The sequence below is a fragment of the Ambystoma mexicanum genome, chromosome 3p, assembly GCF_040938575.1.
Source record: "Ambystoma mexicanum isolate Mex_15411 chromosome 3p, UKY_AmexF1_1, whole genome shotgun sequence".
Taxonomy (NCBI): Eukaryota; Metazoa; Chordata; class Amphibia; order Caudata; family Ambystomatidae; genus Ambystoma; species Ambystoma mexicanum.
In genome coordinates, this window is record NC_090925.1 from 136,957,219 (window position 1) to 136,984,215 (window position 26,997).

At 42.7% G+C, this 26,997-nt stretch overlaps 1 protein-coding gene across 1 annotated transcript in view; it reads right to left on the reverse strand.

Moving 5' to 3' along the window:
- LOC138580166 (killer cell lectin-like receptor subfamily B member 1A) overlaps positions 1 to 26,997 on the reverse strand; it is a 162,955-nt gene that overhangs the window by 16,377 nt on the left and 119,581 nt on the right. The window contains exon 4 of the mRNA XM_069650496.1: positions 10,415 to 10,518. Coding sequence (XP_069506597.1) covers positions 10,415 to 10,518 — 104 coding nt within the window. The remainder of the gene's footprint in view (positions 1 to 10,414; positions 10,519 to 26,997) is intronic.

A 26,997-nucleotide genomic window follows, 5' to 3' on the forward strand; every position in this document is an offset into this window, starting at 1 on the left:
CAAGAATAGAGGTCCTCTTGCCGAGCGTGAAAACCAGTTCCGTGACCTCGCATTTCGTGATACCTATGGTCCTCATTAGCCCTGATAATCCGGATCGATTACATGCAATTGAAGCTTACGTCGACAGCGGTGCCATCGGCAATTATGTGGATCATGAAATGGTTTTGAGGATGAATCTAACTCTTTGTCCCAAGGCTGTAAAGGACGTCATTACTACGGTGGATGGTACGGAGATAGCCTCCGGGCCAGTAACGCATACCACTCAAGAGGTGACGCTAGTAAGTCAAGATGGACACCATGAGAAGATCGTGTTCGATGTGATCAAGGCCCCTCAGTTTCAGATTATTCTAGGAATACCTTGGTTAGAGAAACACAATCCTCTGATCGATTGGCGAGCAAGAACGGTCGAGTTTCCAGAATGTGTCTCTACTTGTCACCCTCCACCTGGTGTTGCACTGGCCGCAATTTCTTCAGAGACTCCCCAGTTACCTCCCGAATACCTAGAATACCAAGATGTTTTCCGAAAGGATCAGGCTAACTCTCTACCTCCTCATAGGTTTTATGACTGCCAGATAGACCTGATACCTGGATCTACTCCTCCTTGTAGTAGAATTTATGCCCTCACCGAGCCTGAGAACCTTCACCTTCGACAATACCTGGATCAATACCTGGCAAATGGGTTTATTCGTCCTTCCAAGTCCCCTGCTTCTTCAGCTTTGTTCTTCGTTCCAAAAAAGGAAGGAGACCTTAGAACTTGTATCGATTATCGCTCCCTGAACCAGATCACCGTTAAGAATAGATATCCGTTACCTTTGATCCCTGAACTCCTGGACCAAGTCAGAAAAGCATGCATATATACAAAGCTGGATCTTAGAGGAGCTTACCACTTGGTACGAGTAAAAGAGGGCGATGAATGGAAGACGGCCTTCCGCACCAAGTATGGGCTATTTGAATATCAGGTCATGCCCTTCGGACTTTGCAATGCCCCGGCCGCCTTTCAATATTTTATGAACGATGTCCTCAGAGAGCTCATAGATGTATGTGTTGTTGTTTACATTGACGACATCCTCGTTTATTCTTCATCGGAATCTGAACATCGGAAACACGTGAAAATGGTCCTCGAAAGATTGCATCAACACAAACTTTTCGCTAAGTTGGAAAAATGTGTTTTCAACGTGACTGAAGTTGAATTCTTGGGATTCATATTATCACCTGGCGGAGTGCGTATGGATTCAAAGAAGGTCGATGCAGTTCTCAAATGGCCATCACCATCCTCCGTAAAAGGTGTGCAAAGCATGTTAGGCTTCGCTAACTTTTACCGCAGGTTTATCCCCGAATTCTCTCGAATAGTCCAGCCCATCACTGCCTTGTTAAAGAAAAACAAACGTTTTGAATGGTCTACCGAGGCGGAACAAGCTTTCCAGGATTTGAAGACTAAATTTATCTCTGCACCAATCTTAAAACACCCTCGCCCCGAACTCCCCTACATCGTGGAAACTGATGCTTCAAGCCTTGCCATGGGGGCAGTTCTATCACAAAAGGACCCGGTAACCAATCAGTTGCATCCCGTGGCATTTTGGTCCCGCAAATTCTCGCCTCCTGAAATCAATTACACGATTACTGACAAGGAACTTCTGGCTATCAAGTCTGCCTTTAAGGCTTGGCGGCATTATCTGCTGGGGGCCCGACACACCGTTACTGTGATTACGGATCACCGAAACCTGCAATATTTGAAGACCGCAAAAGCCCAATCCTCTAGACAACTCCGTTGGGCATTATTCTTTGCCGAGTTTGACTTCATAATTACCTATCGATCTGGTACAAAGAACGGTAAAGCCGATGCCCTTTCTCGGATGGGAGTGGAAGAACACTTGGTCAACCCTAAACCTGTACCAATCATTCCCGAACAAAGAATTCTGGGTGTAATCGCCACAGAATCCATAGAGGAAGTTAAGGATAAAGCCAGGCAACTTGTAACTCCAGCAGACATACAGAATTGGCATCTGCAGGGAAAGGACTTTGCAGTAAAGGACAACTTATTGTATTTCCAAGAACGATTATACCTACCCAGCACAGATTTACAGAAAAAAGTAATCTCTTGTTATCACGACTCTTTAATGGAAGGTCATCCCGGTATAGCCAAGACCTCAGAAAAGATCAAGCGCTACTTCTGGTGGCCGTCTTGGAAAAAAGATATCAGAGACTTTATAATGTCCTGTGGATATGCGCCCAAAACAAGAGTCAAAAGGAAAGACCAGCAGGCCTCTTACGCCCTATTGACATCCCACCTCGCCCTTGGCATACGCTTTCTATGGACTTCATCACCGATCTACCTCCATGCTCCGGATACAATACGATTCTAGTAATCGTGGACTTATTCTCCAAGATGGCGCATTTCATTCCGCTCAAAGGCTTGCCAACAGCAGCAACTCTGGCCCGGGAATTTCTCGAAAACATCGTCCGACTGCACGGTTTTCCTTCGGTTCTAATTTCGGATCGAGGTAGTCAATTTATTTCTCATTTTTGGCGAAGTTGCTGTCGGTCGGCTCAAATTGATGTGAGACTATCGACCAGTCACCACCCTCAGACCGACGGACAAACCGAGAGGACCAATCAAACTCTGGAACAGTATTTACACTGCATGCTGCAACAAACTGAAAAAACTTGGAAAGATATCCTTTGGATAGCCGAGTATGCCTACAATAACTCTGTCCATTCGGGAACTGGGAAAACCCCGTTTTTTCTTTTGTACGGCAGTCACCCTCGAACCTCGGAGTTGGATCCCCTCCAAGATCTTGAAACACCAGCAGTAGACTACCTGCATTCTACAATCACCCAAGCCTTTAAGGAAGCTGTTTCTCACCTTCAAAGGGCTAAAGAACAATACAAGAAAGGAGCAGATCAACATCGGAAGGAAGCCCCTCACTATCAAGTAGGGGATCAAGTCTGGTTATCCACCAAATATCTATCTCTAAAAGGGCCACGCACATTCAACCCAAGATACCTTGGTCCCTATTCCATCACTACCATAGTAAACCCAGTAGCGGTCAAGTTGGACTTGCCCCCGCACATGAAGATACATCCGGTCTTCCACGTCTCTCTATTAAAACCCGTGCAACCTCAAACCCGACTAACCAAATCTCCAAAACCTATCCTAGTGGATGGAGAACTCGAGTTTGAAGTCAAAAGCATTCTGGACTCCAAGATCTCCAAATCTAAACTATTCTACCTAATTGACTGGAAAGGCTACGGCCCCCAAGAGAGATCCTGGGAACCTGCTGAATATGTCCACGCTCCTCGCCTAATCAAAAGATTTCACCGAACATTTCCTGACAAGCCAAAACCCCCGGAGAAGCCCGGTTTGGGAGGGGCCTTGAGGGGGGGTACTGTCATGATCTCTGCTTCCAAAAGGTCAGGGTTTTCCCAACTCCCTTGGAAGCAGATCCATAACCCAGGTTCCGAGTGCCAACCAGTCCCAATTGGGACCTTTTGGACCCAGTCCTGGCGCCAGTGGCACCAGGCTCATAAATATGCCCAGTCCCAGCGCTGGAAGCGCCGGGCTCATAATGCTTGGGTGGACTTACCTTCAGCAGACCATGCTGCTTACTTGCCTGCCAGTTGAGCCTCTGATCCTCTTCTGTTTGGAACTACTTTTCCTGTTGGGTGGGGCTGGAGCCACTCCCTAGATTCAGAACACTGGAACTCTTCTGGAAGGCAGGAACTCTTTTCTTACCAGGAACTCTTTTCTTACTTAGGCGTGGCTGTGGAAGGAGACACCTAAGCACTACAGGAGGCTATTTAAACCACAGCCGGTGGATGAATCTTGCTTTGTGTTATTCTGCAACCTCTGCAGCAGAACGCTCATCGTGTCTTCTGCATCCGGTCCTGGGCATAAGGAAAAAGGCTTACCATCCTGAATCCAGTCTTCAGCAACACCTATAAAGACAAGAAAGAACAGGTTAGCATTCCGGCATCTGAAAGGCAAAGGCTTACCATCCTGAATCCAGTCTTCAGCTTCACAACACCTATAAAGACAAGAAAGAACAGGTTAGCATTCCGGCATCTGAAAGGCAAAGGCTTACCTACTCTTCGGCGCTGCATCCCGCATCTGAAAGACAAAACAAGGTGCGTTTAAAGACATTGGGGAACTTTAATACTCACGTGCCATGACTCCTTTCCACATCTAATCCAGTGGGTATTCCGGCACCCTGCAGCCGCTCCGAACTCGTACCTGCAAAATAAAAAGACAGTTAGAGCGCATAGTGAAGCAGGCAACAAGCGCTTACTTACGTGCTTCCAGGCGCTTCTATTCATCACACGGGCTCCATCTTCAACTCACTTCAGCCCGTCATCCGCCATCGCCGGAACCCTGCAAAACAAGAGACATCATTACTAAAGACTTTAAAGACATTTGAATGGCTCGAAACTTACCGTTCGTGCAGTAAACGACGGACAGCAGTCCTCTGAAGTCAAGAGGCCTGCGCTACCTATCCAGTGAAGAAACTGGTTACAGCACCCTGCCCCGAGGCAGATGGAGAGCTCGGCATTCACTTACCTAAGGTGAGAGCGTTAACCTTTGGGGGTCTACAGGAGAGGAGAAGAGGAAAGAGATAGGGACACCCCAATAACCCCAGTTCATTAACCCCATATTTTCTATCTGCAGACATCTTACTCTACACGTCAGGCATACAGTGCACAGAGGTCCAGCCCAAAGAGCCAACCGGGTGCTACACATCACCTTTGAAGATACGGTAGTCGCCCAGTCAAGACCGGCGCCTCTGCGAGAATCAGGTGCGCGTTACAGCACCAGATGAAGATGAATATGTTCAAGATTTAAATACAAGAGCAAGAACGTTCACCAGAAATAATGTGGTCAGATATGAGCAGCCTGGAATGAAAGGAGCAGGAATCAGGTGGGAAGTAAACAGAGGACTCAATCGTCCAGGAATGACTGATGAAGAAATACGAAGCTGCAAGGAAAGAGGCCAGATGCAGATCTGAGGAACAGTACATTCTCCAGATGGCTGGGAAGAAGGCATGATAATATGCAGAGTTCTGGCACCTACACTAACTATGCAGATGACACCCAAACCCGATGACGTAGACTCTGCCACTCTTAACGCTATCTATCTAACCATCCAAGCCTAAATGACGAAAAGACAGAACTTACATAGGGTCACAATTTCATCTCAATAAACTAAACAATGACTTCCAAACCTTCAACATAGACGGCAACCTGATAAAAGTGTCAAAAAAGTAAAAACCCTCGGTTTCTATCTGGACTCTTCACTCACACTATCTAAACAAGTGAATGCCACCATCTCTGTGGCAGCCTATACCTCTAAAGTCATTAATGCCTGCAGACCCTTCCTGTCTCCCAACTGCTGTATTACCCTGACCAGAGCCCACATTCTGACCAGATTGGACTACTGCAATGCCCTCTATGCTGGCACGAAGAACCAAAAGATCAACAAACTTCAGGTAATACAAAGACAGCAAGGAAAACAGGGAACCCCATGCATTTCCCAAAAGAGGACACCCTTGGGAATCCACAATCCCTGACAAAGTGTGATATTTGGTAGGGAAAAAACACAATGTTCACTTTGTCTGGGGTTCTGGGTAATAAATTCTGGGCCGATTTGCGCATGTCAGACCTCTGTACATTCCCACGGGTGTCCTCTTTTTGGGAAATGCATGGGGTTCCCTTTTTTCCTTGCTGGCTTCGACACCCTAGGCCCAAATCTGTAGGTTGCCCACATGAACAAATTGTGTTGTGGCGAAAGGCTTGGGGTTACCAGCGGGTTACCCTATTGCGCCCCCAGTAGGTGCACCCACACATGTGAGGTACCTTTTTCGTCGGGACGCCTGTGGGAACGCGAGAAGGTATGACATCTGTTGTTGGCAACGTGTTTCGGTGAGTGGACACAGGGAAATGTCTCTGAAATTGGCTGGAAATGAAGACAATTCCCAGACATTTCACTCTGGCCACCAACCTAAACACACCTCCAACAACACATGACCTACCTTCCCGCATCCCCACATGTGTCCCGATGAAAATGGTACCTCACATGTGTGGGTGCACCTACCGGGGGCGCAAAAGGAAAAGAGAAACCCACGGGGAACACCAAGCCAAGTAAAAAACACAATTTCCAGACATTTCACTCTGCTCAACCACCGAAACACACCGCCAAGAACAGATGTCATACCTTCCCGCATTCCCACAGGAGTCCCAATGAAAACGGTACCTCACATGTGTGGGTTCACCAATCTAGCCGCAAAGGGAAAAGGCTAACCCAATGGTAACCACAAAAGGGTTTGGGGAGATAACCTACAGATTTGGGCCTAGGGTGTCGAAGCCAGCAAGGAAATCAGGGAACCCCATACATTTCTGAAAAGAGGCCACCAGTAGGAATCCACAGAGGTCCGACTTGCGCGAAGCGGACCAGACTGTTTTACCCAGAACCCTCGACAAAATGAAAAATGTGGTTTTTTTCCCACATTTCTGACTTTGCGGGGGTGTCTGGGTAATAAATTCTGGGGCGATTTGCGCAAATCATACCTCTGCGGATTCCCACTGGTATCCTCTTTTTGGAAATGCATGGGGTTCCCTGTTTTCCTTGATGGCTTGGACACCCAAGGCCCATATCTGTATGTTTTGCCGGTCGGCAGAGCGTCTGAAATTCCAGTCTGAAAACGGACTTGGGGTTACTTGTGTTTTAGGCTTTCCCCTTGGCGGCCAGGTAGGTGCACCCACACATGTGAGGAACCATTTTCATCGGGACACCTGTGGGAACACGGGACGGTAGGCCATGTGTTGTGTTTGTGTGGTTTTCATAACGTTTTGACCCATTTGCTGGTGCCCTTTGTCTCACAACCCTTTCATTTCCCAAATGTGACCTACATTTAGTCGCTGCTTTAGCCACCATACACTTTTGTAACCTGCACAAGTCACCTACCCTTGAAAAGGTCTGCCTGTGCTCTTTCAAAAAATGGATGCTTGCCATTCCTCACCACATTGGTTTTCCCGATTTACACATGCTAAGTGCATCTGTTCAGGCCGTGAGCGTAAAACTCCTGTGTACCATGGCTTAGTGTTTGGCTTGTGGTATTGCTTGTTTTGTAAATCACTACAAAAAATGTGTGCGCTCCTAACTGCAAGAGTCGGGGGAATGTAGCGGAGCATTGCTTTTCTCAAAATTCATAGAAGCCATTGCCGTACCAAGCCAACCATGTCCAACACATAGCTTTTTTTCGGTCATTTTCCTGCTTTTCCCCCAATCTATGGCAGTTTCCCCTACCTAGTTGTTGCCTGACCTATGCAAATCACCCCTTGCTAAACTTGGAATTTTGTCTACTTTTCAGAAATATATCCTTTTCTGTCCTCCAATTCGGCTTTCCTACCCCTTTCTTCCATTCTGTCCATGCATGTCCAATTGGCAAAAATTGCCAAAATCGCCTACCTCTCACAAAACGGTTGATAACCAAATCAAAATATTTTTTTGTCGTTTCCACTCAACCTGTTTTTGAAAGCCAGGAAATTGGGGAACTCAGCACAGCAAACCATTCGTTCCTAGCTCTTACAAGGAAAAAACCACAGGCTTCTTTGTACATCATTTTATTGGCATTTTTTGAAAAAACCCAAAATGTTTGCCCTTTTTGCTTATTTTCTCTCACTCCCCTACAGCAACCTAGGATTCCTGGAGCGCGTTACGACCGCCTACATGTGGGAAAAAAAGGAGCCAAATTTGGCCGAGATATCTCATGTAGCAAAAAAGTTACAAGCCATTAAATGGCCACATACCGAAATCATCAAAAAAGGCCCTGGGAGAAATACCTATGGCACTTAAAGGGTTAATAGTGTTATTAGATGGTTTGTTATGACAATAATAAAGTAGATATTTTTTATACAACCTTTACTGGACATTCCTTTTGTCATTGGTTAATTACAATTTTTGCTGTGTTGCAAGTAACCAATGATCCATGACCTTTAGAGACGATAAGCCTGCCGTTCCATCCAGCCTACCAAAATTGGACAAGGAAGTTTATAATTTTAATTTTATGCTTGGTTAATCCAATCTGTTCGGATCCATTCTGGTGTATGAGATGCGTGGTGCTGATTGATGGTTTAGAAACCAGTATTCACCCCTGGAACACTGGTGCCTCGGAATTTAATTCATCACATAGGTGGCAGATGGTCGGATCTAGTTGGAGCCTTGTGCACAACTTAGTCACCCACGATAAAAGTACTCTTGCAGTCAGTGTTTAGAAGACTGCCAGGTATTTATTAATAATCATGCATCTTGACATAGAGACTGTGAAAGGCATGAGCAAATATGTCCAGTGCATCCAATGCCAAGAGAGGGGAACATCCCCACAGAATCAGGATTAATAAACCTGAGCTGCTGATCAGCCTCCAAGCTTGGGTAGAAGCTAGGGGGGCTGGGGAAGAGACCCCAGGGGAGGGGCTACACCCTGTGTACCCGAATGTTGAAGACCTTCCACAGGGGGTGCTGGAAGATGGCAAGGAAGACAACCTAAGTAGTGTTGCCCACTAACTACCCCTCAGGGAGGTAAGTTTGGTTCTCAACACTCCAGAGTGTCAGCAAGGTCAGGGGCTAGTGCAGTATCCTGCAGGTCCCAGGATTTGGCATAGTCTCTAAGTGGCCCGGTAATTGTTCCTGCTTTAAACGATGTAGCGGCTAGAAAGCTCCTATTGGAGTAGAGGAGATGAGCGCTGGAGGAACAAAAACAGCAGGACAAGGTCACCATAGAGCTATGCAAGCTGGCACTCTAAGAGAAGAAGGAGGCCAACAGATCCACCTCTAGCGAGGGAAGCAGTAGTGGTTCTAACCAAGGTGGTGTCCGTGACAGACCCATGCGCCACATCCTCAAAGATTTAGTGCAGTCTTATGAATTGGGGAAGGACATTTTTGATTGGTTTGAAGCACTCATGAGGTGGAGGAGGTACTGTGTGTTGCAGCCCTGATGAGTTGGTTACCGACACAGCGGACGGATGCAATTCTTCAGTTAACTCCTGAAGAAAGGCCCATTTATAAGAGCATGAAAAGGGCCCTTCTCATGAAGTTCTGTAAAACCCCAAAACAGTACCTCAAGAGCTTCATACAGCTTGTCAAGAAAAGTGGGCAGACATGTGAAGCGTTCACACACTTGTCATTGAAATATCTGAGTGGGTGGGTTTCAGGCAACAAAGTTGACACATTTTAAGGGATGTACAATGTTATTGCATGTGAACATGACTTGAAGAAGTGTGAGGTCGAAGTACACATGCATCTTGTGGACAAGACTATTACAGACCCTGGGGAGCTTGCCATAGCTGTTGACAGGTTTGTAAGTACTCGAGTTCAGAAAAAAGCTCAGGTGGGCACACCCAAACAAAAAGAGAAATCCCCTGACCAGAAAGTTAACATGGATGGAAAGGACAGAGGTCCAACCCACTTCGAAGTCAGGTCCCCAAAGCCTAAAGGGAAACCCCACAACTTTAGTTCAGCCATGCACCCAGAAAAGAAGAGCGCAGGCACCCCTAGCACAGGGACACCTGCATTCTTACAACCCAAAGGTTGGTTATTGTGCAAGGAGCTGGGCCAATAGGAAAGGGGATCCTGCTTGCAAAGGCTTACCCAAGCAAGCCATGGTGAATGTTCCCTTTCATAGTTAAGGGCACTCCCTCAGCTGAAAGAAACAGCTGAGTGAGCGCTTGTATTTTACTGGGACGGCTCCTCAATAATGTGTGAGAGGGGGCCAATACCCCTGAAGTCAAAGCTGTTTCACATCTAACAAAAATGTTAAACACCTCGGATGTAAGCCCAGGATGCTAACAGCATTAAGCCCTGTTATGGGACAGGCTTTGGCATTAACAACCCTGAACCCTCGCCAAAGCGCACACAGAACAGAGTACCAAACACTACACTCATGGGGCCTGATTTACAAAAGGGTTTCACAATGGGGCAATCCCTTTGAAAAACGCGTTGTAAATCAGGCCCATGGCCTCTAAAATGACATTCAAATCTTGTCATGGAATCCAGACACACTGAAGTGGCCCAAAAACGTTGCAATACCCTGATTGTTCCTGTTACTCCAAGCACCCAGAGGCCAAACAGGAAGAAAGCAATACTCCACCACTTTAAGGTGGTGGCAGCCTCATCTAAGAGTGAAGCAGAATCAACAACAAAGTATCTAAAGTCTTTATTTGAAATGGCTTTAAGCCCCTACTAATAGACACGGTTTTCTATTCCCAGCTCACCAGTCATACCCTCCCAATGTCGGCCATTGCATTTATCACAATATCTATACAAGCTAGTGTTTGCTATAGTCTGAAAGCAGGTCATGTTTTGTGTCTTAGTTTGTGTGCCTGAACACTATTTTATCTAAGGGGACATTTTGCAAAGTGTCTTACACAGTACTGTTGCAGGCAGTGCCGTTCACCCAGTGGAATTGAGTCCCGTTATGCCGCAGACCGATCCACATGTGCTTCCTGCAGATGAGGTCCAGCATGAAATCCTGCAAAAGAGAAAACAATTCAGGCGTGAGATTTATAAACTGTGACATAAATTAACTGCATTTGATTTGTTGTCAATGTGTGTATTTATTTAGAGTGCTTTCTATAGAGCGACAATTGACACATTTCAGCTGTTTCTAAGTTCTTCTGTACAGGAATCGTGGAAGGGAAACCCGGGTAGCAAAAGGAGAAGGCAAAGTAAGTGAGAGAGGATAGCAACACATTTCAGATAAAAGGGAAGGGCTACATCCTAGTGGGACTTGTCAAAGCTAATCTATGAAGGGATACAGGAATAGCAGCAAGATGACAGGGAGGGTAGGCGCCAGAGTTAAGAGATGATGTGCAGGACTAAGGCAGGTGGGGAGAGAGTCAGAAAAGGGATTCCATTCAAATGAACTTTGACACCAATTGTTGGCGTTCCCCAATCATTAACAACAACAAGCTTTATTTGGAATAATCATAAGTGTTAAAACATATACATAAAAAGAAAGCAATCACAGCAGTATTAATACAAAACAAATTCCAAAAAATAAGATAATCTTAAGTAAAAATATAATAACAATGTCAAAGGAGATATCATCATGTCCTTCACAACCTCAAAAATCACAAACCCTGCCATACAATCTGTCAATCACTGGTCAGTATCTTGCTTGCATTGGTGCGCAGTGTTCACGGATACAATTAAATCCTGCCTGACATGCGTGCATGGGAGGTAGAGTGTACAATGGATCCCTCTGGGGTCTGCCTGCTTCATGCTGGTGTATAAAACAGGTGGACCCCTTAGGTATCTTCAGCTTTTGCGCCGGTCCAAATACCCATGCCGGCGCAGATGCTGGTGAATGTGTATGGCGGAGAGGCAGGTAAGGCAGAAATGCAAGTTGCGTTCCTCCCCTCCTCTCTGCCATACACATGCTTGAAAATGAGCTGTGGTGTGATTAGAAGCTGTTAAAGCCTCACTCAAGGATTGTAGGCCTCCTAATCACGTTACGGCATTTTAAGCCGGCATTTAAATTGCATGAACATATGCAACAAAAAAAAAACATTCATACGGGTATGGGGGGGAAATGATGTAAATATGTGTGCATAAATGTCATTTTTCTAAGCAACTTTTCTCTGGTACCTGTCCTTGTTTTTTGTTACTGGAGAAAATAAAATGTTCTGCGCTTACTATTTAATGGCTGAAATACTGCTTACTGTCTTGCTTTATTTTGAATTACAAATGTTAGACATGCTGTCACAGTCAGGCCAACCTTAACTGTGTAAATGCTCATGGTAATGGATGTCAGATGTCTTGGGGTGACCTCACATGCACCTTTGAAGGTGTTTTATTTAAACAAATTCAGGTTTTAACCATAAAACACAGCATGCTTCTTGTCCCAAAATTATGGGGCGGGACTGTATAACAGATGTTAAATTAGCAATTTCCACTTACTTGAAAGAGATATATATCAACACATATCTCAACAGATGGGGGCTCAGTTTGGGATTCTATGATGAAGACATCAGTGATGTCAATACACCCATGCATTGTGTAACACACAATGTGCCTCATATCACAGTGTGTGTGAAGTTGCATTCATTTGTGGAATGAGATAGTCCATGTTGTATAGTCAATTAGATCTTCCAGGCTATTGCAGCATGAAATTGAATATTTTGTGCATAAAAAGGGTAATTGTGTGGCACAAAATTGTATATATTGCAGCATCATTATAGCACATTTGATATGGTCTGGAAGGTGTAAGATTGACAGGTTCAAAGAAAAAGTCAGTGTGTGAGGCTACAACAGATCCAGGTTGTTATTATTTGCACCTTTTGTATCAATTTAATAGGAAAAGTCCCAGATGTCTCTGGATTGACTGAACAGTGCCTGATTTGCTCTACATTTTTGTTTTAATGTGCATACCTATTTTTTACCAACTTTATTGATCATTATCAGTTGCCATGGTTAAAACATTCCCCTTCTATGTTCTACACCCCTGCATGCACCAACACACCACATCCCTCACACTCACAAATTCCCCATCATAACGTACAATCACAAACCTCTCACTCTGCCAGTCATGTGCATACCCTCAGACTTCCCTCTGCCGCTCATATTGTGACTTTAAAAAAAAAATGTAGATTTTGGGCCAGTTGCTCAAAATATGAGGCAACTAAAAATACAGCAGAAGAGGCTCCCTTTTTAGATAATACATTTTTTAACCTGCCATTTTTTAAAAGGTGACCTGCACCTTTCCAGGAGGTTCAGCTGTAGCACAAATGATGCGCTGGCCAGCCACCTTGAGTACATTATTGCTATGAGCTCTCTCCCGACATTAATGTTCTACAGGCCTCCGCTACCAAGACGGAGCTGGAAGCACATTTCGCCCTCACAGGCCATTTAAGGGTCTGTCACTGTAAAATGTTATCCCAAAAAAGGTTCTATCCCTGTTTCAGGAATAGAAATGCAAGTGAGACAGCAGTGCTTCATACCTCTCAAGTGACACTTAAAAAGATGGAATCAGGAAAGACACTGCCAAGCAATGTGCACCCCTGCACCTGTTCCAAAAAGGTGCATGGGGTTTACCTTAGTTGTCTGCCTCTGTTTCTGAAGTTGGGATTCACTTTTAAATGTGCAAAAACACCACCCATTGGTGCAAATGAGCAATGGGATGGAAAAAGGGCATCTGAATGGTAGCATATAAAATTCACTCATTCAGAAGTCCTTTGCTGATTGGGCAGCCGCTTTTTTGGTGCAAGTGAGGAGATGCCCAAAAAAGCATTGAGAAGCTGGCCTTTTGTTTTCATTTTTTTTAAACTACATTTTTTTACAAAAAGTGCTCTTTTACAGGTGTTTTTGCAAAAAGAGCTTTTTTGTGTTTCTTTATAAAGAAATTAATTTTTTGCTGCATTTTGCGTGATTGTGAAAATCACAGTAAACTGGAGAGCCTTCTCGTTAGTTCATACAGTTTGTTATTGCGACTTTTTGTAGGTTGAACAATAGTGGATTTTGAAGTGAGAAAAATAATTAAAGTGGATTGTTTATTTGAATGGAGGTTAGTTATAGACCTATATATTAAATCAAACTTGTGATCAAACCTACAATCCAGTCATGTCATCACAGGATATTTAACTTGCACAGTGAGGGAGGAGAAGCAAATGATTGTGAATCTGTTTGCCCATCTCTCACTTCACCTTAAACTCGTGGAGGACAGATTTTCTGCTGGAAACCGACATTATTAGCACCAGGTTACAGAAAATGCCTAAAAGACTGCTGCAGAATTAACACTCATACACTAAGCTAGTGATCAGTGGGGACAAGAGCTTTAACAGTTGAATGAAACTCTGGGTGACGAGCAAGTGTTTGTGCAGAAATAACACAATGTAATAGACGCAATACGAGACGAATTGAAAGTGTGCAAAGAAGCAATACAAAGCCTTCATACAGATCTTTTAAATATGAAGGCCATTAATATTGAGTAGCTACAGAGACATAAAGGTTAAAGGCCGAAATATGTGATCAAGCCACTTATATAAATAGCACATTAGATGACATAATGAATAAAACAATGCCATTGAAAGAGACTAAAGAGATTGCACCAAAACTACATGTTTTGAAGGACATTGATTAATAGGCTGAATTCGATCAGCTCTATAATAATGTAAAAATCATTAGGAAGCAAATTCGCAAAGGGATGGAGAAAGAGCATCTGAATGGTAGCATATACAATTCACTCATTCAGAAGTCCTTTTGTGATTGGGCAGCTGCTTTTTTGGTGCAAGTGAGGAGATGCCCAAAAAGCATTGAGAAGCTTGCCTTTTGTTTTTCTTTTTTTTTTAAACTGTCTTTTTTGCAAAGACGGCTCTTTTGCAGGTGTTTTTGCAAAAACAGCTTTTTTGTGTTTCTTTAAAAAGAAATTCATTTTTTGATGCATTTTGGGTCCCCCTCTGACCCACTGCTCTCTCTCTGACCTTCCTCTGTTTTCTTGCCTACCACTCCACAGCTCACCAATCACTCCCCCTCTCTCTCCTTTCCCTCTCATATTGTGACCATTTTTTTATTTTTGAAAACTCGATTTTGGCCGAGATCCTCAATAAATCGCTATAAGCTGGAGGATCTGTTTATGACCCCTTACCATATAAATTTTAAATATTCTGTTTGGAAAGATGAAGAATGGCATGATTTGCACTGATAAATTACCTAAACATCATTGAATTCATACATAAAATGGATGCCAGAGCAAACATAGCAGCTTGGAGAGTGGAAAAAGATTTGATTGAGAACATTGGGTGAATGAACAGATCTGTATGGAAAAAGGAGAAGAAGCCAGGATCACTATACGAGGCACAGGCAAAAGAGGAACTGGGTGAGAAAAGGGAGAAGAGAAAAAAGGCAAGCACAGTGACCTGTTTCTGGGATGCATTTGTCTGCAATCGGACTTGGAAAAGATATTTCTGTTTATGCCACAAGGGCCTGCATGCACATAGGAGATATACGCTTTGGCTCTCACCTCCAAATACGTTAATAAAGATATACAGCAGAGAGCAGCGGCAAAGAGATATTCCACACATGTAACTGGATTCAATTGAACTGCAAACAGAGATTGGAGAAGTCCTTGAAGCTGAAATTCCTAGCAGAATTATCCGTTCTGCTGATATCTTAGGCCAGGATTGATGGCCCAGAACAATGCAGAACTGTCATGGATGTTAGTATATAGTTGTCAGCAACAGTCCTTACATTATCGGGATGCTAATGGTTGGTGTGTGTGTGAGGCAAGGCCTGTCCCTCTCAGAAGCCAATCTGGCTAAAGTGAATTTACACATCTAAGCAGAGTAGCCTCCAAGAAAGAAGGAATCTGGAGGAGAAGCAGGTGTAGTAGAAAAATGTCCAGCGAATCAGATCTGGTATCAAGAAGTATTATGGAGCCGTAATCCCAGCCAGAATCACCAGGAAGATGGTAAGCTGCAGAGTTAAGGAATGGTTATAGGAAGGTATCTCCAGAGAACAAGGCCAGGTGGAGAGTTAAGTACCCAGAAGGAATGGACACTCGGGCAGAGAGGAAGGAGGGGAATAGGGACAAGAAGCGAGAGTACAGGAGGTCAGTGAGGCAAGAACGAATGCTCATGTGGATCAAGGGAAACAACGTCCGCTCAGAAGCAGAGTATTGAGATGTGAGGAATCAGTGCAGAATCAGCCCTATGTTCTGGGCTGCGTCTGAGCATGTGTACCCCTGAGGTGGGACATCAGGAGCACACCCGCCATCTTTTAATGGGCTTCCGGTGAAGTCTGAGATCAGCCATCTTGGAATAGACTGCCAAGCGCCACCACGGCTACAATTTCGAGGAACGTGGAAGCCCATTCCTGACAGCATGTCCCCTCCCTATTGGCGTCATAGCAGGTTTCTAAGGATAACAGAGATGAAAACAGCAGACCTGCCTATGGGCCATCACTTGCAAGGTGGGTTCCCATGATCTGTCAGATGGGCTTTATCCCAACCAATCAATCAGATACTGCAGATGACTGCAATGAAACCGGGAATCACATATCGCACATACCTCACATTCATCAGGAGCATCATCCTGGACAGGAAGGCTGGGGCGGTGTTGTTGAACAGTACTCAAGATAATGTTTTTCAATAGAGAGATGAAACACAGGCTGTATCCTATTCCAAGATGCAGGTAGTCGTGTCTTGAATATCACTGGGATAATTTTCTTAGTGATTTGAAAGGGTCTGAAATACTTTGGGGCCAATGTACTCAGGTGAGATATTTGGGTAGGTATTTAGCAAATAACCAGACCAAGTCCCCCTTCATGTATGTTGGTTCCTGTGTGAATCAGCTGCAATCTTCATCTTTCTTTGCACCTCAGTAAGAGAAGTTGAGACAATCCGGTGTCCGTTCCTGATGGACTGAATTTGCTGAAATACCACAGGTACTTCATCCAATATCAGAGAGGACATATCAAAGGACTGCAGTTGATACCTATTGGTACAATGAAATGGAGTTGTCTCAAAAGTCATGTGAATGCTATAATTGGAGGCATATTCTTCCAAAGGTAACAGTTCATACCAATTGACGTGGGTGGCTGAAGCAAAACAGCAAAGGTACTTTTTCAGAGTTTAGTTCAGACACTCCGTAGAACCATTAGAACCATCTGATACCCAGATGAAAGAAGGTTTTGGACTTCTAGGTGTTTGCATAATGTTCCCCAGAAACGTGAGGTATATTGACTCCCTCTATCAGTGATGATTCCATCAGGTAGTCCGTGAAAACAATATATGTCCTTCAAGAACACGTGAACCAGAGCTTCTGCTGTGGGTGGACTTGGGAATGCTGAAAAGTGGACAAGTTTGGAATAGCGATCAATTGCCACCATGATGGTGGTTTTCCCATCAGAGGGCGGCAGTTCTCCAAAGAATTCTGTGGAGATCTGTCTCCAAGGTGCAACAGGTATTTCATAGTGGTATAACCTGCTAAAGGATCACATAAGAGGTATTTTATATAGAGCACACAGGCCAAAACAAAGCGTTGAGTGCCCTTATGTCAAGAGGGCCTCCAGTAGTCTCTACAAATCAAATGTTGTGCACCTCTGATTCTTTTATGTCCAGCAACAGGGGTGTTGTGACAAAGCTGGAGTGCCATCTGGTGTAAAGGTTCTGAGGGTAAATACAGCCATATTTCATGATATCACAGTTCATTAAAAAGTGAGAAATGTGATGTATAATCTGTTTTCCTTCCAGTATCCTGGTGGGATATGTGACTTTGGGATTCCCTTAGTCTTTTTGAGATAAAGATTCAGCCACTATGTTGGCAGTACCAAGGATATAGGTCACATGAAAGTCATTTTGGGTGAAGAAAAATGTCTAACAGGCTTGTCTACTGTTGTAGTATTAAAATTGTTGGAACATCTGAAGATTGTAATGATCCAACCGGATTTCAACCAGTTCATGTGCCCCAAGCAAGAATTGTTGCCACTCTTTAAAAGCAGCCTTTATAGAAAGTAGTTATTTCACTATCTCTGAGTATAGTGAGTCAGAGCCTCAACTATGAAAGTCTTAGTGAGATCCGGTTGTCGTAGTACGTGAGCTATGGCAAAGGCAGCTTTGAGTTCGGCAAACGCTTTGGCTGCCAAGATCTTGTTAGTTTTTAGGAGATTGATTAGCAGTAAGAGGACCCGGGAGAAATGAGCAATAAACTTTCTGTAAATGTTCACTAAACCAATAAAACGCTGCAGTTCTTTAAGGGCAATGGGCTTGGGCCAGTCAAGAATAGTGTTCACTTTCCTCACATCCATGGATATACCTTAAGCAGTGATAGCCCAGGGATAGGATGGAAGGTAAGTTGAATTCCGACTTTTCGGGTTTCACCAGAAGATTTTGGTTGAATAACCGTCCAAGGACTTCTTAGTATGCATAGTCGAATTCTGAGAAAAGATCGGTATGTCATCCAAATACACTGTAGTATAGTGTCTCAAGATGTCTGCGAAAATATGATCCATGAATCGTTGGAACACCGCTTGTGCATCAGTTAGATCAAACGGCATAATGCAGTACTGGAAATGGTCATACAGTGTTCAAGAGGCGGTCTTCCACCTCATCACAAAAGTGAATGAGGATAAGGTGGTAAGCTCCTCTCAAATTCAGTTTTGTGAAGATGGTAGATCCTTTGACTGCAGTAAGAATGTCCTTATTAATGGCAAAGGATATATTTCTTTTACAGTAATTTTATTGAGACCCCTGAAGTCGAAGCATGGCCAAAATTCTGATTTGTTACTTGATGAGATTGGAAGATTGTGAGCAGAAAGGACGTTCCTTCTGCTAGAATCAGTGAAAGAGAAATCATTTTGTAACCTTTTTTGAGGCATAAACCTTTGGATGTAGATATCCTAACATGTATGCGCTCTATAATAACGCATTGAGAATTGTACCAAGAAACTTCAGCGAGTGTATATTTTGACGATGTTAAGTAACCATGGAGAAGTTACCATCTAGTGTTGGTGTTTAACGACATTTGTAGTTTGTGAGTAGAAGGTTATTTAGTCTGCAATTTGTGATGCTAAGATTCTTATATTGAGATTGAACCAACAGATCCTGATATGCATGTACTGGATAACATTCCATTTCGATTTTGCGCAGAATCTAATTATCTGACAGAATCAAATTGACAGGAATGATATTCAATGTAGTGAATCCACTCGAGTGAGGACTTGTTGAGGATTTTGGGATTTTGTAATTCTGATTTTGAGTGACTCTACTGTGTTAGTTTGTGTTCAATGAACTACAATATAAATTATTGGGGATTGTTTTGCACACATATGAAAATGGCTGCCGCTGTTACTGGGGTATGGATGTTCTTGGACTTGTGCCATGTTGCGCACCAGAACCACAGTGTGTAGTAGTGAGTTGGGGGCAGAGCCTGGTAGTGGTTGCCTGCTTCTGTGCCCCGTCCCCACTCAAATAGGTAGAAGAGGATGTAAAGAGGACCTCATCAACATGTAGCTGGAATAAAGAGGGGGTCAGGAATATAATAACTCAGAACTAGAGAAAATTGTGACATTTGGAGTATTTATAATATTCAGAGAAATAGTTTGAATTACTTGTGATGAGAATGAAGTCACCAGATTAGTGCTGTAATTTAATGTAAACATTAATTTTGCCTACTAACAATAATGTGGCATTTGACCCTTTAAAGATGCCCGCCACTGTAGCAGACTGATTTACTGAAAGCACTCACATTCCTGTCACATAACCACTACTCGGTTTCTTTCTTAAACAGTGAGGAAGGAGTCAATGGACTGGGTCGCCAGCTCAGTGCCTCACTCCCCGTGTTGAAAGATTGTTAAGTGTATGTCAACTGCAAAATAAGATTAAATACCAGTCCTTTCAAGTAAAGGCTAGATTAAGGGAGGTTAATGGAGGTATTTTTTGATTGCAGTCAGTTTATTTGCAGATTATTCCATGGGAACCTGATCAGGGACTATGTTACATCACCATATATGACTTGAAAACATCAGGCAAATCGGTGAGCCAATTTTAATATTGGTATTGAAATTAGTTGATGAGTGTTAATGGGGGTTTGATTATTCCTAGATGGGATTTGTGAAGTGAATTCTGTGGTTTACTTTGCTAGGAAGTTGTGTGTGTTGGTTAGCGTCTATGTACATGGATGCAGCCTACGTAGGTGAGCATTGCTAATTCACAAGATGTTACAGGCTTGGTTTGGCAATAAGAATATTATATCTGACCATTTTATGTTTTACATTTTACATTTTCAGACATTAGATTAAACTCACAGTGAACATATCCATTGCTGATAACAGTGAACAAACTGTGAATGACTTTTGGAGTAGTTCATGATGAATGAATATTTTTATGGATTATGTGATATTTCTTATGTAGGTTATTGGATGGTGTGGTAGGAGTTCGCTTGATAAAGGATAGATGACTATCTGAAACATGTTGGGTATCCAAAATCACGAATGCTAATGGATTATTCCAAAAACATACATAGTAGAACATAAGTGTAGAGAGTGAGTTCAGTAATTTGTAAGTACCACTTTTTAATGATCTTCTATCCTAAAAAGGATCTGAATATGTTTGTGTTGGATACATAAATGTTATTCAATAGGTGTTTTATTGAATATCACCATAAGTTTGTTGAATATTACTTGTTTGAACCAACAAATAATTGTGAATCTCATTAATTGATTTAAATTGGGTAAAGGGATTCATTTCCTAAGGAGTACATTTGGCGACTCGTTTTCTTTAACAAGTCCTTTTGTTGTGATTTTGTCATTGTTGTCCTGTCTGTTGAGCCACTGGAGACACCCAAATGCACCTCAAGATATTTAAAATATATACAAAATTAGGTCTTTGAAGAATTACTGCTGTGCATTCCCACTTGGATAGTTTGTTTCATAATTCTGCTGTATCCATCTTCGTCAGGAAGAAAATTGAGGCTCTGCCTTGTGATTTGGACTCTGTAATCAAGCCGTCCCATAGGTTATCGTACAGATATTTCCATAATGTTGTCTTGACATTTTCAGATAACCTATACATCTCACCAAAAGGGACCATGCTCACAGGCAATAAGTCTACTGAATAATCATCTGGACGATTTGGTGGTAAACTTTTTTTGCCGTCATACTCGAAAAAGTACATGATTTTATGATGCTTGGCAAGAACTTGGTGTAAAGATAGTACAGCAGCTGGAATTTCCTGTACCAAAACATTCCAGGCCAATGTAGATTGAGGACAAGATAGGATAAAATGGTTCACACGTCATTCTGATCTTAGAAACATGGTTTCTGCTGTACAGTTCTCATAGGGATTGTTGTATTTAAGCCAGGGTATCGCCAAAATTATGGGGAAATGTACTGTGGTTATAAGATCAAATATGATTGTTTTTCGATGAGCAGCAACGGTCATGAATAAGGTTTCAGAACAATGAACAATGAATCACTTGATCAGACAATAAGGGATGTCAGTGTCTTGACCCACGTTCAAGTCATTATGCTGCAACATTTGGTGCTGTGGGCTTAGAAAATCCAAGATGGCTGAAAAGCCCACATTTGCGCCAGAATCCAGGAAAACCGCGCAGTTTTTGCGCACACCAAAATGGTCGCCTGACCTGCCACCCACCAGTGCGAGCATGATGGGCAAGAAGCGCCATGAGAGAAACGTGGTGCCAAAGGAAAAACAGCCTGTTAGCTCAAAAAGCGCTTTGAAATCACCTTTATTTCTCTGAATGCAAGCTCAAAATGCCTATTTCAAACATCGCAAGATATTCAAAAATCTAACTGAACACCAGCAGACATCTGGCAGAATGAAGTCTTGTGTGCATACAAAATCTGGAAAGATGAAAAGCCTAAAATAATGTTCATAACAAAACTTCCTGAGCTGTGGATGTCAGCAGCTTAAGTGAAATTGGATTTAAAACCACTAAAATCGAAATGTTTAAAATAAATGAGTGACCTACTTTTGAGTGTCACATAGGTTGCAATTGTTTAAATGTCATAGTTTTGAACTTAGAATCAGCGTTCTAGCTGCATGTGTAAAAATTGTAAGTTTGATTTGAATGAAGAAAAACTGGAACAAAAGTGACATTTAGTTGAAGCCTGGCTTAAAGAGATTGAATTCTGCCCAGCAACTACCCCCGACAGGAGTTGAAACTTGCCCAGCTGCTGCATTCCCAGGCCTGGCCTGTCTTCTCCTGCCCCCACCAAAAGGAGATGACACCTCTCTGATTGAATTAGGGGAGGGGTACCTGGATCTGCAGGAAACAGAACAATGAACTTTCCTTGGCTCAGGCAAATGCTAATCAAGGGCTCGTAAATGGCTTCCTCTTGGAAGAAAATGGGAGGGGCCCTGCCTCTGGGAGCCACCTGAGCTGGAGGCGGGGACAGACAGAAATTCCCCCATGTGCTTTGAGGACCTTACCACACCCATCTTGGCCAGAGCATAATTTTAGAATGATGGATAATTCATAGTACGAAATTATCAGAATTATATAAATAATATCATCATTCCTGTGATTTTTCTGTGCACATTTTAAGAGGTGTTAGGACTCTGTGGTATGTTCTGGGGAGTAGTAGCGGAAAATAGGATATTACTCTAAATGTCTGAATGTTAAAAATCTGGCACTTCATCATCTGATGCCCATATTCCTTGCGCATGTTTGTGTAAATTCTGGAAAAGTTTAGAGGTTGTGTTCTGGATGAAAAGGGCAGAATTCTGTCAGAAGTGGACACGACATCTTACAAAGACAGGGATCGGATGATTTGGTGCTACAGAAAATATGTTAACTGGACATATAATATTAGAAAAATTGTACATAGATAAATATGTATTTGGATCAAAAATAGATTTGTGTGCAAATTGACAAGGAGAGGATCCTCTGACCCATAAACCTACCTCATCACGATGACACTCCATTTTCTTCCCCAATCAGAGGACGGTAGATTCTCTAACCTATCAGGATCCTCCGAGGGTTGGGCATAGAAAGTTAGCCTTCCCACCCACTTTCAAAAGACATCAAAAGGACCACTGAAAGCCCGATAGACATTCACTTTCCACTTTCTTGCGAAGCACTTTGACGGACGACTCCAGACTTCAAATCTAGACAGATCCAGAGACCAGAATCAGAATTCAGACTCCAGAACTTGAAGCAGAGAGGCCAATCCACAAGCTGAATCCTTTTCAGCAGGCCTCAAAATCTTTTGCAACCGGATTCTCAACAGAACCCTGTGGATTCTCAATAGAACCCTGTGCCAGTACCGAGAAAGCAGTGCTGTATCCAGAACCATTTGATCCAGTTCCAGAAGACCAGACCAGACTGCCATGCAGTGCCGAGTGCCAGACCAGCAGAGCATAGCTGACCCAGATGGCTGTGACTTCAGCACCACCCGCCAGAAATCCAGTCCAAACCTGTTGACCAGATCGGTGACGGAAGTCGCATTCCTGTCCAAATTTATAGTGTGGCTACTCAGCCAGAACTGTGCAAAACCAATCTCTTAGTTTAGAATAATCTAATTCAAACTATTTTAACCTATTTTGAAGTGCATCATAGAAATTGTGTGTTCATCCTGTTGATTCAAAACCTTCCACAGCGCATCTGTCATTCTGAAACTTTAAAATTTCATTTCTGAAAATCTACCTCCACTAAATCGTCTGTATCTTTAGAACCGTATGTGCTAGGAGCGAGATTTAACATTCATTTTAAAACTAAGAATGTAAGCTTTCAAACAAGCCTAAAACTCCTTGTAGTTTTTCCATAATCGCGCTCGACGCATTCAGAAAAAGTGCCGTGAATTGAAAACTAGCTCATCTCACCACATGCTAAAAATAGCTCTTTTGCTTGCAATTGCTGAAATTCGTTTTCAATCTGATAATCATTCCTGAATAATTGCTAGTGCTGACCTGAGCCCATCTCCAGTAACTTTCACTATCCTGAAGAATCTCCTATAGGGAATTAAAATCATTTTAGCATATTTTTCACTTCTTTGTAAAACACAATTAAAAGTATTTTTGCCTGTGTTTTAAAAGCATACCGGTTGCTCTAAGCTTGCTAGGGGAGAACTGAAATTTGAATTGCATGTGGATTGTATTCCTGAAAATTGTGTGCTCTCCTTCCATCTCCTTATATTGCATAGGGGGGGAGTGAATTGTCAAAAGAAAAAGTGATCATATTATCTATTGTTGAAACCATCTCAGTTATTTCTGTGCTGCATTCTTTTCCACCATTGCATTTGCTTGAACCCATAGAAGCATTCTCAGCTACCTTATCCTCTCTATACCAACTCCTAAGTAATTAAATAAGCGTATAATTGTAATATTATCCATTGTGGATCACTGTCATATTCTTAAAAGTGAGATCAAATATAAATTTATTCATAAAAGTGTGATATATATATATCTTGTTTATAAGTAACTGGTACCACCAGCTGTGTCCTGGGCACACTTGATCATTCACATAATATCCTTCGAGGGTGTCTAGGGCCTTAAAAACGAAAAAGGGACCCCAGCGCACTGTACTGTAAGGTACATTGTGCACTGATAAAATGTTACTCAGAAATAACAACAAAGTGAAAAACGAAGGGAAACAAAGTCTCCCAGTACTGACAGTCTGAGGGGCATGTCAGTTTCCCAATAACAAAATGAGCAAACGCCCAGCGGAGTACAACAGAATGCTGGGCTCCACTGGTAAAAGTCAGGCTAGGATGGTCAGACAACAGCAAAAAGTTGGGAGGTGGGCTCGCAAGTGGAGGGAAAATTACCCATAAATGGAAGTCTTTCCTAACACTCGCCCCTCCCAGACCAAGGACAGGGGGAACTAATCCACCCCTGGATGAGCTGCTTGTTCAGGTCGGTTTACATTCTGGAAAACCCATCAGTATTGCTATGTTGAACACCTGGCCTAATGGTGAAGTCAAACCCTTGCAGACTTATGGACCACCTGAACAACTGAGGATTCTCTCCCTCCATGTTCATGAGCCACTTTAAGGGCTTATGGTCAGTTTGCACAGAGAAGTGGGTTCCATAAAGGTAGGGTATCAGCTTCCTTAAGGCCCACACAACAGAGAAACATTCTTTCTCTACTGTGGACCATCTGAGCTCTCTGACTTATGATTCTAATAGGGTGTTCCTTGCCTTGCCTCATACTAGGTCCAGGGACAATTCTGATAGAGTAAGCGCATAGAAGAAAGTAAGGGGAGGAGATAGGAAAAGGGAGAAGGGAAAGGAGGGGAGAATAGAGAGTTAGCAGTCAGAAAGAGTGGAGAAGCAAGAGTGGAGAGCGAATACAATTGCAGAAGTCAGTAGTAACACATAGGCCCTCATTACGAGTTCGGCGGTAGCCATGCCGCTATTGGCGGCATGGCTGCCGCCGAAATCGCTTCCGGGTCTGGGTCCTCAGAATGAGGATTTACCGGGCCATTCCGAGTTCGGAAGGCCCAGTAATTCCTCCCTCTAAGGACCCGGACGCGGTCCTTCCCCATTCCCATTTCAGCCCCGATAGGGCTGAAATGGGAATGGGAGAGGGAGCAAACAACGGGCCATTACGAGATGGCCCGTTGTTTGCTCCCTCTTCCCCTCGCGGGACCCGGTCTGCACGTCTGGTAAAACCAGACGTGCAGACCGGGTCCCGCGAGGGACACTCGTAATCGGGCGGTACGGGATTGACGGCACCGGCACCTTTACCGGTGCCGTTAACCCCGTACTGCCCGACTCGTAATGAGGGCCAGAATGTTGCAAGCCAGTATACAAGATGAAGATGGGAACAGCATGATTCAGGGCCACCATGAGTACAAGATGCAAAGGAAGTCCAGCAAGAGAGTTGAGAAAAGGTGACACACCGTGAATGAAAGAAGTCCATAAAAGTCAAATCCAGCATTGACCACAAGACGGTGATGGTGAAACCAGAATGACTGCCTAATATATATTCGCACTCTGTGACCCCTTTCTTTGCAGGTTGTGGATCTCTACTAGTGTAATATATGTTTAGGCCACTGTTACTGTATATATGTTTCATAGTTAGTGTTGTGTTTGTTTTGGTAACATTACTGAAGATATAGTTTGTGTTTGAGTTAAAAGGCCTTTAATAAATGTATATGTAATCTTGATATATACACCTGACAGAGTAATTTGTGGTGTTGTTTACTGTGTGTGCTCATTGTGGGCTTTCGATCTCCCTCACCCCTCCTGAGACCTAGTCTTGACTGCCGCCAATGCTACCTTGATTGGTCTGTCCTGTCCAGAAGGTTACCCTGTTCCAAGAAACTTAACAGTACAACACTCTTATAAGTTTATGAACCCTTTTTTATACTGACCTCAGTAAATTATTGTGGGCTCTTCCATGCAGGGACAGAATAACTCTTTTATACTAACTTAGACAAGGTCCCTAAAGTCGCCTATTAGTATGATGGAGAGGTAAATACAGGATGGTAATTATCTAATATTCCTGTAAAGAACTCTAAAACTGTTTAGATGACACTTGGAAAGGAAACGTGATGGCATTCATTTTAGGATTTTAGTAACATATTATACAGTTTCTGTGATTAACCGTTTGAAACTTTTGTATGTATTTTAAAGTTACTAATATTTTTAGAGGACTAACATGATAATCGAGAACAATTTGAATGTATGGTTGTTATCGATGCATAATATGTAATTCACATAAGAGTATTGTAAATGTTGTATTGCATGTTTTAATTTTGTGTAAGGTTTGAAAATAAACCAATCACAATAATAAAATAAAAAAATCTGTGCACCTGGGAAAATACCATTCTGCAAGTAATTATTCTGAAGATGTTTATTGGTAATAGTATTTCACAGCATCTTAAAAATGTTGCAATCTGGTTTTAATTCCAGGTTACCAACAAAGTGCATATTAGTTTAAGAAAGCTCGACATGTAGACCTTTTTGTAAGATTGTGTGTTTTACAGTGCAAATAGATCTGAACAATGAATTAGTAGAACATTCTCTTGCAACGTTGTGAATTTGGAAAAAAATCTTCCTGAAATTAGCAATCTTTTCAGTTCCCCAATTTTCAAGAAAATATGCTGCAAATATAAATATGTGCGGACATTTCTGAATGACATTTACTTTCTTCAGAAGGACAGTGTTTTGTTGTTTTTCTTTCACCATGAGTTGTCATTTATTTGTTGTATTACTTAAAAGTGGCAACTTTTTACTATGCGTAAAATAAAGGTCTACTACTTTTAAAAAAGCATTGACAAAGTCAATAATTCTGTATTTATAAATGTAGAAGATGCACAACATTTTTAAACTGTAAGTGCTCTACAAAAAAAGCGCACCCACTACATTTACAAAGGCAGAGCTACTGGATTTTCTAATGCTTGTTTTAAAAATCAGTGCAACACTGCTGCTTAACCATGACCTGAAGCATGGCCTTCTGGTAAAGAGTGTTTATGAATAGTTCAACCACTACGTTACCCCAATACCAAGAATTTGATTAGATTACTACATAACTTATCTGTTACTCTA